We start from the raw sequence: 15,588 nt of genomic DNA, 5'->3' as shown, positions 1-15,588 counted from the left end.
GTTAAAGATGCTACTACAAGGTAAGGAAAACAGACAATAGGAATGTTTACTACTAAACTACTAAAAGAAGATGTCACAAAATATAGAAAAATACAGCAAATATGGACAAGGCAAGATATACGAAAGGTTACACCCTGTATCTATAGACTTATTTAATATCGCCCTTCATCCACTGTGAAAAACAACTCATACTGCACTGTCATTCTACTACCAGTGGGTGTCGCTGCGGCCTCCTCGGTAAACCTGACAGAGGCCTTCCGGTTCCTCTATTGGATCAGCTGACTCTGATGCTGCTGTCAGGAGACCTCACGATCAGCGCTGAATGGCAACTATGAACATTGCCAAGCCATAGAATCACTACAGGCGGCTGTATTTCCACCAGTAACACCAACGTAGTTAGCATACGGGTGAGTGAAATAGTTAAAGAGCTCGAAAAAAAACACCTGTGTTGTTGTTGTTAGCATAGCTAGCCCAGTGGCTAGCGGTAGCTAATCCCTGGTGGATGTTGCTTGACCTTAACTATCGTTTTCTGCCGTTGTTTCAACACGTTATTTGGGTAATATTCAATACTGCTGTTTGGTTATTAGCCGGGAGCGAAGTCGAATAGAGAAGGCAATAAATTAAGGCCAGGACAATAATGGACATCCCTATTGAATGAGTTCCTCATTAGCCTAATGGTATAGTATGACCATCCGTTCCTGCATTTTACATATAAAAACCATGTCAGTACATCGCCTTAGATGTATTGCAGTCAAGGAATAGCAATTTATTAGTATAGTGCGTTGTATTGCTAACTTAAATGTTTATATAATTGTGGAAATAATTTAAAATATTCCTAAAAGGGCTTTCCTTCCAGTTTCCAGAATCTTCTCCAGAGCTATAACCATGACCGAGTTTTGGCTCATCTCTGCTCCTGGAGAGAAGACCTGCCAACAAACATGGGACAAGCTGATGGCAACAACCACACGCACTAACAACCTCTCCACCAATCACAAGTTCAGCATCCCAGACCTCAAGGTTAGAGCAGATTCTAGTGCTTCTCTGGTTGTCAGTTTTCATCCTTTCACTTTTTTAAGAATATATTCCCACCCGTTTTTTAAATCCAGTCTGAAATCCATGTAGTTTTCAAGACAACTCACCGTGTGGATCCGTTGTCAAGAGTAAGCAGACTGTCTATTTGAAAAGCAGCCCCTGCACGCATCGCTGTTCTGCATGGTGAAAGCGTTTAGGCAAAGTTTTAATCCATGGAGCAGCTCAGACCATGGGTTCAGCTCGTCTCCGTGCTGAACACGGAGTAAGTGCGCCCTGCTGATGTTGTTTCTACGTGGGACTGTGGTGTCCTCCTGCAACCGTTAGCAATGCATGAGCAACCCTGGACAAAGAGGCGCCATCCTAAGCACACAGGGGCCCCCCCTGGGCGTCACTGCAGGCCCCTGGGCGTCACTGCAGGCTGGTTTCGCGTTAGATGTCAGTGTTCAAACACGACCTTGTTGACCTTTCGGGGGAGTAGGGGGTGAGAGAGTCTCTATCCCTAAATGGCAAAAATGTTTTAATGTTTTTTCTTTTCTATTTTATGCATAAAACAGGTGGGAACGCTTGATGTCTTGGTTGGACTTTCAGACGAACTCGCCAAATTAGATTCATTTGTCGAAAGGTATTCACATCACTTCACACTTCATGACTAGAAATGTTATTATTATTGTGGTGCTTCTTTAGCATTTGCATTTGATGATTGAAAGCACTAACCTAGCATCCAGAGCTTAGAACTGTTGAAATTTCTCATGAGTGACTCAGATCTTTAAATTGTAGGTTAAGTCCTTAAAAACAGCCTGGATTTGAAGGATTTAGAGAGTTAATTTGGAAATGAACCTGTATGTTGGGCTTAACTAGTGAAAACCTGATTGTTGCATCTCTATCAAAGCACTAATGTTCAACATTGACCCTCAGATGTAGCCGGTTTATCGTTCTCTGCCCTCCTCTCTGACCTCGTAACCTTGAGGAATTTTGCCGGGAATTGCGAACAGTGAGCTGCTTAGGTCTAAACTTGGCCTTTTACAGTTGGGTGACACATCAGCAGATTTGTCTTTAGTCATGTTTTGGCCGTACGGCCTATCTGGTATAAGTTTAGTCTTTTGGAAAAGTTTCTCATCCAGAACTCGCACACTGCTGTTACTGCCTGAACTATGCTTTGGTTCCACTGTGGGGATTTCCACATCTGTGAGGAAAAAAACCAACCTTACATCACAGCAGCAGTTATTTGCCGTCCATCGGCCATAAATTTAGTACCTCTTCAAAGTTTGCGTTTAGTAAATCTGAAAATAAATCTTATTTGTCTAAAACATTTCATATGTACAATAAGAGAATTGGATATTATTCTAAAATAGTAGTTTCTTATGTAGCGTTTGGCCCTCTGATGGGATTTGCTTTGATGTGCCATGTTAGAAATAACCTTTTTTTTAACATTTATGTGTGAAAGCTTCTGAACTTTCGGTAGCTTTTTGCTTGCGGGTTATGAGATCACATCATAATTTGGTGTCTTCTGGGGTTTCGCAGTGTGGTGAAGAAGGTGGCTCAGTACATGGCCGATGTGCTGGAGGACAGCCGAGACAAAGTGCAGGAGAACCTGCTGGCCAACGGAGGTACAGTTCTAACTTTGTTCTTCAGTTAATAAGTTATATATAGGAAGAATTGTGTTGTTTTAATGAGTTTGTGTTAGTTTATCACAGAAAATACAAATAAAACACACTTAGATTTGGGGTTTGACATATTTGACACATTATGAAAAACTGTGAGTACTTTTCCAGATCTCAGAAAAACATCAAATGTTTTAATGTTTGTGTTTTAGTTGACCTGGTCACCTACATCACACGGTTCCAGTGGGACATGGCAAAATATCCCATAAAGCAGTCCCTTAAAAACATCTCAGAAATCATCTCAAAGGTAGGTCTGTCCATACGATTTCAATAATCTCTGAAGTTCTGTGAATTTTTTTGCCAGAATCCTCGTAATAATTAGTTTGCTGGATTGTTTCTGTCTGTTTGATGTTGCCAGATTTTCCATCCATCAAGTGCTTTTAGATTCTTTGCAAGTTGTTAAATCTGTGCTTTGCTTCTGCTTTCCTTCAGCAAGTAACCCAAATCGACAATGACTTGAAGGCCAGAGCTTCAGCTTATAACAACCTGAAGGGAAACCTGCAGAACTTGGAAAGGAAGAATGCGTAAGTGTTAGATACATGTATTCAAATTTAGTTTAACGAGCTTTTTTTTTTTAAGGGAATCAAGAAGAAACTTAAATGTGGTGCTTTATTGTTCTACTCTATTCAGATGTGAACTGGAATGTTTTTGTTTTCTTTTCTTTCCCTGGTTTTGTATTCCTGTATAATTGTCATTTGCCACTAGGGGGAGCTTGCTGACCAGAAGCCTGGCTGACATTGTCAAAAAGGAAGATTTTGTCCTGGATTCAGAGTACCTCATTACTATGCTGGTGGTTGTACCAAAGTAAGTCTAAAACTTCTAGTCATGATTGATTCAACGGTTTGGATCATTAACGCCTCTGCTCTGTTCTTTTAGGACTAATTATCCCGACTGGCAGAAAACATATGAAACACTGGCCGAGATGGTGGTGCCTCGATCGTCAAAGTAAGTGACAAGAATTTGATCAAACAACAATACCGAGCATTTTTACACGACTCTTTGCAATATTAAAATCCTCGTTCATTCTGTCCTCCAGCCTGCTGTTTGAAGACAGCGACAGTGGGCTGTTCAGCGTTACTTTGTTCAGGAAAGCCATAGATGACTTCAAGCACAAAGCCAGAGAGAACAAGTAAGACTTTATGATTTAGTCTGGTGCCGTTTTCTCTCCCCTGACATGTGGCTTTCCTTAAGATGGTGCTTGTTTTATTATTATTTTTCCTGCTAGATTCACGGTGAGAGACTTCCAGTACAATGAAGAGGAGATGAAGGCTGACAAGGAGGAGATGACAAGGCTCTCCACAGATAAGAAGAAGCAGTTTGTAAGTGAAGTTGATTGTGAGACACTTGACTTTTCTACATATAGATCAACTGATTCCTGTTGGATTGTTTTGTTTTTTTCTAGGTTAGATTATTGAATCATCAACGATGCAGTATTTATACCAAAGCCCATTCCGGTGTTTCAGAATGTTCATGTATGAACATGGCCTTTAGGTCATCCCGTACATTTTCTGGTTGTAATATTATAGCCAAGTATAATAAAATAATCAGTTGCTCTTACAAGCCATGGGATCTGAATTCAGCTCCTGCCCGATGTGGGGAACATCACACTGCTGGATATTTTCCACCATGTTCTGCATAGAAAACAGGAATTTTTTGCTTTTACCTGTTATAACCTGAATCACTTTGAAAATCGTATCCATCCAGTCCCTCCAGGATTTCGCCTTTTTTTTTAATTCTTTATTTTTGCAGTCAAAATCACTCATTTCATGGTGCTACCTTAGAAATATTTACAAAGAATTTTGTCTTATTTTTCCTCGTTAAAATCCCTTCCAAAATCTATAGACAAAAGACAAATGTGAGACAACAAGCAGATGGATTGGACACACAGTGTTATTCATTAAAGAGCTTTTTTTAGCTTGATTTTTGGTACACTTCATATTGACTAAAACTTGACATCAAGTAAGACTGAGGCAGCGTTGTAATAGAAGTAAGAAATACTGCCACTTGCAGGTGGGAGTTGGCAGTCACTTGAACCCTATGTTTTTGACTATTTTTCAGAAAATTTACACTAAACTGGCAGGACAGAATGCGTGGATCTGTTGGCTTTGTGTAAATTTGTGATTGCTGAATCACAAAAAATTAGAGTGACTGATTCTCAGTGAAGTTGCATAAAACTCTGGTACAGAAACAGAAACTGTGCCCCTTATAATAAAAAATCAATCCAAATTTAGATGGAAAGTAAACTTTTAAGCCAAACATAACTGATCCTCTTGTTCCGGTCTCTGCAGGGTCCCCTCGTCCGATGGCTAAAAGTTAACTTCAGTGAAGCCTTCATCGCATGGATTCACATTAAAGCACTGAGGGTCTTTGTGGAATCTGTTCTGAGGTATTCATTTAACAGTTTAGATTCACTTCTGTTGCAAATAAACCCAGTGGTAGTGAACATGTCTGCCATGTTGTTCTCCCGTAGATATGGGCTGCCGGTGAACTTTCAGGCAATGCTTCTGCAACCCAGCAAGAAGACCATGAAGAAGCTGCGGGAGGTTCTGAATGACCTGTACAAACATCTGGACAGCAGTGCAGCAGCTATCATTGACGTGAGTGCTGTAACAACAATCCCTTCTGCTGAGCTGATCTTATGGACAATAAGGAAACACTAGCCTTATTGATAAAGCACGCTAAGCAGTACTTTAATCTAATTTATTAGTATATAATCCACAATCTCTTTAAAAACTGGGGAAAAAAACTCTTTTCAAGTCATTAAAGGTCATTTATGAAAGAAGATATCTAAACACTGACTGACATGTGCTTTGTATGAACTACGTTCCAATCCTAAAAAACAAATATATATATATAAGCCCTTTTTTTATTTTAAATGCATAAGTGACAAAAAATATTTTGGTTTCTCAAATCAGGTGCCTCACTCTCCTCCATAGCATATTTTCTAGATCTTTAGGTTATGGACATGGGATTCAACAGGGGTGTGTATTTGGTACATGACTGTTTTTTCTGTATTTCACACTTTTGAGTTAAATTTTTTTGAACATGTCATTTCTGTGATCATTCACAAAATGGGTCTAGGAGGAATTGAGACTTGTCATGCTTCTATTGTTATGCAACCAAAAATATAAGTATTTTTGTTGATGACGTTAAATTAGAAGACCTCCATGGATTCCACTGTTTTTCTAGATTATCTTACATTAAACAGAAAAATATAAAATTTCAATCAAAACTTTTTATATTTTACCTGATTCAATTCTTGACAGAGTTCTTTATTGATCCCTAGGAGACATTAAATAAATAATTAAGTAAATAATTGAATCATAATAGTAAAAAATAATAAAACAAGGGAAAATGTTACAAAATCCATATTTTAGTGTTATTTTTAAGTATAAAATTTAAAAGTCTGTTTTAACAAAAAAAAAATTATGGTAATTTTTTTATTTAATGGCAATAAGGTTGTAGATGCTGTGAAAAAAATTCTTCTTCTGGCCTTTTAATTGTTGCAGGTTTTGAATCTGTTTTCACTGTAACTGTGAAACTTGAGCTCTCTCTTGTGGTTACAACAGGTCACTGCAGGTCACTGCCTGGTGGATACTCCCAAGTAAAAGCAGTCATAATTTTGAAGCTAAACAATTATGAACTGACAAAAAAATTGAAGAAAAAAGACCCTCCATTTTGATGTTAAAAAGGGGATAAAATTGCCAACTGAAGTCATCCCTATAAAGAAACACAATGAAATAAAAACTGCAGCGATGTTTATTTAAAAATAAGGAAAACTACTTTCAGGATCTGCAATAAAACAGAAAACACAATAAAATGGCTCCACAGAAATGTTGATATTTAACTACTTTAATTACACATTCACCAACATTAGATTCCCACAATATGAGTAAAAATACCACAGACTTGTTGTATCAAGAATATAAAAAAAATATCAAAAATTATTTGTTTGTATTAATACAGAAAAACAATTACTCTTAATCTTTCTGGGAAGCAATCATTAATATAATTCCATCAATACCATTTATCTAAGTTTTTCTTTTTTATAGCTGCAACTATTTTTAAACAGCAGCCACAGTCATTTGTCACATAAGCATGAGAAACGTATAGTAGCCTGTTTCCCCCAGATAAACAGCAGTACATAGAAATAGGTGGGGGAGGGAGAGTTCTACATTGTAACAGCATCTAGTTTTCATCAGACATCTTTAAAACCTCTGTTTATCCTATAACCAACTGTGGTTTAAAAAAAAAGCTTCAATATTTTAGATGTAAAACAGAACTTTAGTAAAAATGTCACATTTCACTACTTTAGATTTTTCTTCTTTGTTCAGCACTGTTTTATGGCTTTTTAGATCTTTATTCTTTGTTCATAATTGATTAATTTTAGGTATGCATATTGATATGCTGCGACAACACAGACTTTGAATTCAATCTTCCTCTTCCACCATGTTGGTTTTAAACAAACCATTACTCAACGTTTCTCCAAACACTAAGTCTTGTGCTTCGTTCCAGTCTGCCATGGACATCCCAGGCCTGAACCTGAGCCAGCAGGAGTACTATCCCTACGTCTACTACAAGATCGACTGCAACCTGTTAGATTTCAAAGTTTAAACAGTTGTCCAGTTTACGTCTTCATCCCGTGTGTTTATTAAGTTATGTTCTTCCTCTCCTCTCACGCTGTCTGCCCTCTGACCCCCAATCTTTGGTCAGCTTCTGCCGCGACTGTGCTGCATGATCATTCCCTGTGGTAAAAACCGCACATCAGAAATCCTCTACCACTTTTACAACCAAGGGACAAAAAGACTTTTTATATATTGTCCTAGTTTAAAGTTTATTTTTTTCTGTTTTAACACAAGTGATTAGCTTTTTTTTTTTTTTTGATGTGAAGTGAATACAGAAATCATACTGGAGAGTCATATATATATATATATTTACTGTCATTCCACATGTGCTGATGTGTATTTATAGCTGCATCTGTGTCGGTGTTCAGAGATTTATGTTTACATATGGGTAGTTTCATCATTGCGCCCATGGCAACCACACCCGGTACGCATTTCGGAGTCTGTGGGCGACCCCCTGCAGATGTCGTGAAACCAAGTTATTAACAGAGTGTGTGTTGTTGTTGTTTCTTGTCGTGTGTATCTGCTGTCAAAAAGAGATCTATAACTGAGTATTGTGAAAGCAGCTGATTAAATAAATAAATGATTCTATGTAATTGAAACCAAGAATTTATGTGTAAATAAAACAGCCGAGGCCTGGATACCGGACTGTGATTTACTGGTTAGTCACACAATAATGTGCATGTGATAAGAGTGAGTCACATAAGCAGCATCTGTTTAATAAAAAGTGATCATCCATGAAGCTGTGTGACGACTGATCATGTGCAGAGCCATAGGCTGTTTCACTTTTGAGAAGAAATTATTTGGAATTTAATTGAGAAACGCTTAAATTTCACTATCAATGCCAGCTAAAAACAGCAGGGGGCGCCAAAGAGACACTTGTGTTCAAGGTTTTTAGTTGAAAACAAACGGATGATGCGGCTTTTCCATGAAATGTGGGTAGCCTAAAAAAAGTAATCCAGTAGCTTTAACGTGAAACATTTTTGTGAATGCAAGCTGAAGAAATACTTGCACAAATCAATGTGTGAGACATTTTCTTTAAAGAGAAAAAAAATCTAAAAGTTTTTAAGTTAAATGTCAGAGAACTCTTTAAAATTTTAAAACTCATAATTGTGAGAAAGAAAATGACTAAATAAATTCATTTACAATGCCTCGCAAAAGTATTCCCATTCAAAGCTCAATGTGTTTTACATTATATAAAAGGCCAACAGCACATGATTATGAAGGGGAAACTTCAAAACTTCTTAACAGATAAAAATTTGAGAGGGGAGGCCAACATTGTAATACAGTGCACTCCTAAATAAAATACAGTATCTATAGTCTTTAAAGGTCATTCAAATAATAAAATCTGCCTAAAAGCAATTTAATCTCAGTATAAATGCAGCTGTACTGTGAAGCTATCAGGTTTGTTGAAGACAGGTGGTTCTAAGCGGTGGCTAACTGTTTTGTTTTGGATTATTTTATTTCATCTTATTGTTAGAGTTAGAGAGACATAGAATTACTTTATTGTCAATTTGGCAAGGAAATGTGGTTGTTTTGTGTCCCAATGAAAAAAACTCCACACTGGTCCCCCACTGGTAAATGTAGTCTAGACCTAAAAACAACCAGAAAAACGTTATGTGGTCTCCATGTATACTGTAGTACTTGTATGCATCTGCTTATCTCTGCATTATTTCCCATACTGACTAGGCTGATCTGAGTTTAAGTGCGTTACTGTTCATTTACTTTGTTAACGGAATTCTGCATGCAGCGGTTGTGTGTTCTGGAGGGGATGTTTTTGTTTTAGTTGTGGATGCTCGCTGACTCTGGTGTGGACATGTAAAGTTCATCTGCATCGGCGTTAGAGCACATAAACTATCCAGTTGTACTCGTGTTCGGTTATCTTCATTAAAAGAAGATCAACATTGTTCCCTCCTGGAGTGGTTATTATCCCGCACCTTTACAATCCATCCGTGGCCACCGTTAACAACTGGTGTCAGAAGTGGGATTGATTAAAAACCAACACGTTAAATTGCTTAGTTTATTATAACTAATACTGACTAGTTGTTTTGATTTGAAATAAGTTATGGAACGAGTTTTTTTTAAATTACCTGTAAAACAGTGGTCTCCTTGGATACATTTATTAAAAAACAACACATTGAATAGTTTAATTTATTATAACTAATGCTGACTAGTTGTTTTGATTTGAAATAATGTTTGGAATACATTGATTAAACAACAACATGTTAAATAGTTTCGTTTATTATAACTAATGCTGACTTGTTTTGATTTGAAATAAGTTTTGGAACAAGTTTTTTTAAATATTACCTGGAAAACAATGGTCTCCATGGATACATTGATTAAACAACAACACATTAAATTGTTTAGTTAATGCTGACCAGTTGTTTTGATTTAAAATAAGTTTTGGAACCAGTTTTTTTATTTATTTATCTGGAAAACAGTGATCTCCATGGATCCATTTATTAAAAAACAACATATTGAATAGTTTAGCTTATTATAACTAATGCTGACTAGTTGTTTTGATTTGAAATAAGTTATAGAACGGGTTTTTTTAAAATTACCTGGAAAACAGTGGTCTCCTTGGATACATTGATTAAAAAACAATATGTTAAATAGTTTAGTTAATGTTGACTTGTTCTTTTGATTTGAAAAAAGTTTTGGAACCAGCGTTTTTTTTTTAATAGCTGCAAAACAATGTATCCATGGATACATTGATGTGTCCATGGATACATTGATTAAACAACACGTTAAATTGTTTTGTTAATGTTGACTAGTTGTTTTGATTTAAAATAAGTTTTGGAACCAACTTTTTTAAAAATTACCTGGAAAACAGTGGTCTCCATGGATACATTGATTAAACAACACGTTAAATTGTTTAGTTAATGTTGATTAGTTTTGATTTGGAAAAAGTATTGGAACCAATTTTTTTTAATGACCTGGAAAACAGTGGTCTCTACGGATACATTGATTAAGCAACAACACGTTAAATTGATTAGTTAATGCTGACTAGTTGTTTTGATTTAAAAATAAGTTTTTGAACCAGTTTTATTTTAATTACCTGGAAAACAGTGGTCTCCATGGATACATTGGTTAAACAACAACACATTAAATTGTGTAGTTAATGCTGACCAGTTGTTTTGATTTAAAATAAGTTTTGGAACCAGTTTTTTTTTTATTATCTGGAAAACAGTGATCTCCATGGATCCATTTATTAAAAAACAACATATTGAATAGTTTAGCTTATTATAACTAATGCTGACTAGTTGTTTTGATTTGAAAAAATGTTTGGAATACATTGATTAAACAACAACATGTTAAATTGCTTTGTTTATTATAACTAATGCTGACTAGTTGTTTTGATTTGAAATAAGTTTTGGAACCAGTTTTTTTTTTTTATTATCTGGAAAACAGTGGTTTCCATGGATATATTGATTAAACAACAACACGTTAAATTGTTTAGTTAATGCTATTTGTTTCAATTTGAAATAAGTTTTGGAACCAGCTTTTTGAAATATTACCTGGAATTTTTAATCAATGTTGTTGCTTAATCAACGTTAAATTGTTAATATGTTGTTTTGATTTGAAAGAAGTTTTGGAACCATTTTTTATTATTATTAACTGGAAATCGGTTGTCTTCATGGATACATTGATTAAACAACAACATGTTAAATTGTTTAGTTAATGTTGACTAGTTGTTTTGATTTGAAATAAGTTTTGAAACCAGTTCCTTTTTTTAAATAACCTGGAAAACAGTGGTCTCCATGGATACATTGATTAAACAACAACACACTAAGGGTGCGACCCAATTCCGATTTTTTTTTTACGTAATGTGACCTGTATCCGATCTTTTGATAGCAGTGTGAACAGCATTCTTTTTCGAGTGCGACCTAACGTCCTGGTCTCATTCATCCGAACTGAACGTCACTGATTTTCAACAAATCTCACTATTCTGCGTCCTGAGACACGCAAGCGGTAAGAAAAACAACAACTTTGACGGACTATAATGAGGATTAAGTTGTTAATATGCTCCCCCGGTTGGACAACAACTTCAAATGTGTAAGCTAAGCTCCACCGTTAGCCTCCATGTTTACTTCCGCAAACACTGAGCACTTCTTTTTATTGCGGTTGGCAGAACACTGAGAACGCTGACGCTATTGCGCCCTCTAGTGCGCATGCGGGAGACTTTCATGTCGTTTGCCCGTTCACACTGCAGAACGCAGACAGGTCGCATTTACTGGCAGTGTGAACGGCCCCGGCAAAAAAATCGGAATTGCCAAAACATCGGAATTGAGTCACTTCAGGCTGCAGTGTGAACGCACCCCAAATTGTTTAGTTAATGTTGACTAGTTGTTTTGATTTAAAATAAGTTTTGGAACCAGTTTAAAAAATATATCTCAAAAACAGTGGTCTCCTTGGATACACTGGTTAAACAACATGTTAAATTGCTTAGTTTATTATAACTAATGCTGACTAGTTGTTTTGATTTGAAATAATGTTTGGAATACATTGATTAAACAACAACATGTTAAATTGCTTTGTTTATTATAACTAATGCTGACTAGTTCTTTTGTTTTGATTTGAAATAAGTTTTGGAACCATTTTTTTAATTACCTGGAAAACAGTGGTCTCCATAGATACATTGATTAAACAACTAGACACTAAATTGTTTAGTTATTGCTGACTAGTTGTTTTGATTTGAAATAAGTTTTGGAACCAGTTTTTTTTATTTTATTTCCTGGAAAACAGTGGTCTCCATGGACACATTGATTAAACAACATGTTAAATTGCTTAGTTTATTATAACTAGTGCTGACTAGTTGTTTTTGATTTGAAATAGGTTTTGGAACCAGTTTATTGAAAAATTACCTGGAAAACAGTGGTCTCCATGGATACATTGATTAAACAACAACACACAATTTTTTTTTAGTTAATGTTGACTAGTTGTTTTGATTTGAAATAGGTTTTGGAACCAGTTTTATGAAAAGTTACCTGGAAGCACAACTCATATATGGATGGAGACCTTCGTCCTCAACATAGCCGTCACAGATTTGACTCCTAGTTATAACCTTTGCACTATGCCCTTGCCCTCTCTCATTACCCTCTTTTCTGTCCACTCTCAAATAAAGGCCAGTAGAAACAATAATACCTTTAAAAAGAAAAAAACAAGCAAACACACAGCTGTTTGACAGATCACCGTCAACTTCTCAACCAAAAATTACTGATGCTACGATGGCAGCCTGATAACAGAAAAGCAGAAGGCATAGTAGAGAAAATATATAGCATGATTGAACAAAACATGATGCCTATAAGTAAGGTTGATTTTGAGGGCTGTTGTGACTTCAAGAACTTAAAAGCTCAGAGTTTTAACATTCCTCCAAGACCACAGATTGTACTTTTATATGAATATCTCTCTGTTCACAAGGGATCAAGTGTTTCACATATTTTATTCTTTCATCTTTTATTTTTCTATTCAGCAACTTCAGAAGTTCTATTTTATAAATTACTCTAAGTTTAATATTGTGAGAAAACTAAATTTTTTGTTTAATCCGTCAATATTTATTTATTTTGTCAGCTGACATAACCTAATGTTAAAATCTAACAATTTAAAAAATGTTCAGAAATGAATAAATTATGTGTTGATTCTGTAGCATGACTGAGGCAAGATGACAGCACTGGGCCAACGAGGAGAGAGAAGACGCAATGGACGGATGATCCTAACATTAAAATTCAATAAACTGTTCAAACTTTTAATTTGTGTCTACATTTGTTGCTTGTGGAAATGTTTCACACATAACCAGCGTGACATTGATAAATCATTTCAAAACCTTTTTCACAAATAATGTGATATTTATTTTTAAATTATTCAATTAAAAAACAAATACAAAAGAGGTTAAACCAACTTGGTTAGCAATGTTAAAATATGTTTTAATTCGGTTTTCAGCCATTTTTAATCAAAGAATTTCTACTGCTTTGGACTCACTTTGATGCTAAAAATAAAACTCCTTCTTTATGTTTAGTTTTCCTACAAACACTGAAAGTTTTATTTGTTACATCTTCAGTGTCGATCCTAAATATTTTCCTTTTTTTAAATATCTTACACCGTTGCATGTTTGTTTGAAACTGACAGTTTGAAACTGTCCGTTTCTTGTTGGTACACCACTGAATTCCCCCACAGACGGATTATAAAGGATATGCATTTTATTTTATTTTATTTTATTTTTAATATAAAGGGCAGCACTCCCCCTCGTGGTCATAAGTAAATAGGACAAATGCTTTTAAGACTCCCACATTCGGGCATATTACGCCACCTACTGACGTCTGACAGCAAAACCTAGGAGCGGGTGGGGAAACAGTCACTGTGCTTCTTCTTGTATTAGTAGTCAGCGCTGCTGCCTTGTGAAAGGAAGCACAAATGCCCCCACACTGCCGCTGTCACGTCGGCCTGGACCTGCTCTCGTCTTCGGGCCTCCTTCGCTGAGAGAATGAAAGGATGGCGGAGCGGCGCTTCGCCGGGGACCACGAAGTGCTGACGGATGCTGCGGCAGCAGCAGCAGCGACTCGCCGGGCTGAACGGAAGCACCATGACGAGATGAATTCATCGGAGGATGCCGAGGACCTGTCTCTGGAAGAGATACTGAGGCTCTACAGCCAGCCCATCAATGAGGAGCAGGCATGGGCGGTGTGTTACCAGTGCTGCCAGACGCTGGCGAAGACCCACCGGGGTAAAGGGAGCCCCGCTGGCGCTGCTGCCACCGGAGCATCCTCGGCGGCGGCGGCTCCGCTGAGGATATCTGGACCGGGGGATGTTAGGATACAGAAAGACGGCTCGGTGAGGATGGACCAGCGCGGCTGTGAAGGTAAAAGAAGCGGTTGTTCATGACAACCCAGCCCAATTTAAATTCATGAAGGGCTCAGCTGTTCAAGATTGTCCGAAATCAATCCACTTACTTGTCGCCTGTATTATCACAGGTTTATTAAAATGAACATGAGGACCACAGCGCAGGCAGGCCTATATCAATATGGAAACGCCTAAGTTGGGCTAATAGGCTCACACAAAGCCTATTTCACACTACTTCTTATTGTTTCTCAACCCTTTTTCCCTCCCAGTTTGGGCTCATTGTGCATGTGGGGATGAAAACAACACCCACGAGGCTATCAGGCTCCATTACTCTGCTCCTTCTGAGGTCTGACACACAAAAGAATCTCGGACCCTTGCTGCTCTCATTCTTGTGTGTTTTCACTGATTTCCACCAAGCCTGTTTCTCCTCATCCTCCCCACGTGTGTGCTCCCGTCATGCTTCACCTCGTTATTATTAGGAGCCTCCTTGCATGTTTTGCCACCTCGTATCAGATTAGGCTGATCATCATGATGCTTCCATCTGATTAGAGGAAGCGATTAAGAGTTGAACTGATCGGACTGAGGTGGCACACGGAATGATGCTTCCGTGGTGATCAAGTACATTAATGTTACAACATTTCTGAGGTAAAAACTGTTTTTCAAGCAAATAAGTCGCAGTGAGTAGATGTTGGGTGTGTCTCAAAGTAACACTTTGCTTTTTCTCGTCAAACTAAAGCAAGAAATTTTTTATGTGTTCCCAGAGTGCAGACTAGACTGAATGCTAAGTAAATGCCTATCAGTCTTAATGGCTTCCAAAGGCCCAAGAGATGTGTTGTGAACCTGTATATACATACAGCTGAGCTGACTGTGTAGCCTTTGGTTCAATGGATGCGCCTCATGTCTTGTGTAAGCGACTTGGTTTAGCAAATCTGAAAGGCACAGCTGTGATGATGATGCTAGCGTTGGCCTGTAAGTCTATATGAGTAGAATGAATGGGCTATTTTTAGATGCGAGGAAGGGACCACTGAAGAGGGGAGTGCAATGTTGTGTTACTCTGTTGCATAATAATGCAAAATAGACACCTGTGTAAGATTTATTTTTGTCACATATGGAGTATTTGCTCCCTTGCAGATTTCTTCTGGGGGGGTTTTAAATGTTTTTTTTTTCTTTGTCACGTTTTCACATCAAGATACACATTTTAGTATTAGATAAAGATGAGTTGAGTAAACACAAAAAGCAGTTTCAAAATGATAATTTAATTTATTTGAGGGAAAACAAGCAATGCAGGCCAACCTGTACAAGTAATTGCCCTCTGAACTATACTGACTGCTTCTGCCACCCTCTGTGGCTCCACCTGCTCTCAAGCATTTCATTAGCAATGACTCTTTCATCTCTAAGGAGGAATGATGACCCACTAATTTATGGATAATTGTTTT

At 37.1% G+C, this 15,588-nt stretch overlaps 2 protein-coding genes across 2 annotated transcripts in view; both read left to right on the top strand.

Moving 5' to 3' along the window:
* Positions 1 to 249: 249 nt before the first annotated feature.
* Positions 250 to 8,057, top strand: atp6v1c1a (ATPase H+ transporting V1 subunit C1a). Its single transcript, XM_088013880.1, has 13 exons — positions 250 to 407; positions 857 to 1,017; positions 1,587 to 1,654; positions 2,554 to 2,639; positions 2,846 to 2,940; positions 3,126 to 3,217; positions 3,399 to 3,497; positions 3,570 to 3,638; positions 3,730 to 3,822; positions 3,919 to 4,012; positions 4,982 to 5,079; positions 5,164 to 5,290; positions 7,209 to 8,057. Exons 2-13 carry the CDS (start codon positions 886 to 888, stop codon positions 7,305 to 7,307), a joined length of 1,152 nt encoding a protein of 383 aa, XP_087870006.1. The 5' UTR covers positions 250 to 407; positions 857 to 885; the 3' UTR covers positions 7,308 to 8,057.
* A 5,170-nt stretch (positions 8,058 to 13,227) lies between these two features.
* spire1b (spire-type actin nucleation factor 1b) overlaps positions 13,228 to 15,588 on the top strand; it is a 42,475-nt gene continuing 40,114 nt past the window's right edge. Inside the window, exon 1 of the mRNA XM_088013875.1 lies at positions 13,228 to 14,171. Coding sequence (XP_087870001.1) covers positions 13,805 to 14,171 — 367 coding nt within the window. The 5' untranslated portion in view covers positions 13,228 to 13,804. The remainder of the gene's footprint in view (positions 14,172 to 15,588) is intronic.

The sequence above is a fragment of the Poecilia mexicana genome, unplaced genomic scaffold (assembly GCF_051168715.1).
Source record: "Poecilia mexicana isolate PSO_F unplaced genomic scaffold, ASM5116871v1 scaffold_16, whole genome shotgun sequence".
NCBI classification, from domain to species: Eukaryota; Metazoa; Chordata; class Actinopteri; order Cyprinodontiformes; family Poeciliidae; genus Poecilia; species Poecilia mexicana.
The sequence above is the reverse complement of the archived record's forward strand: the minus strand, read 5'-3'. Positions and strand labels throughout refer to the sequence as shown.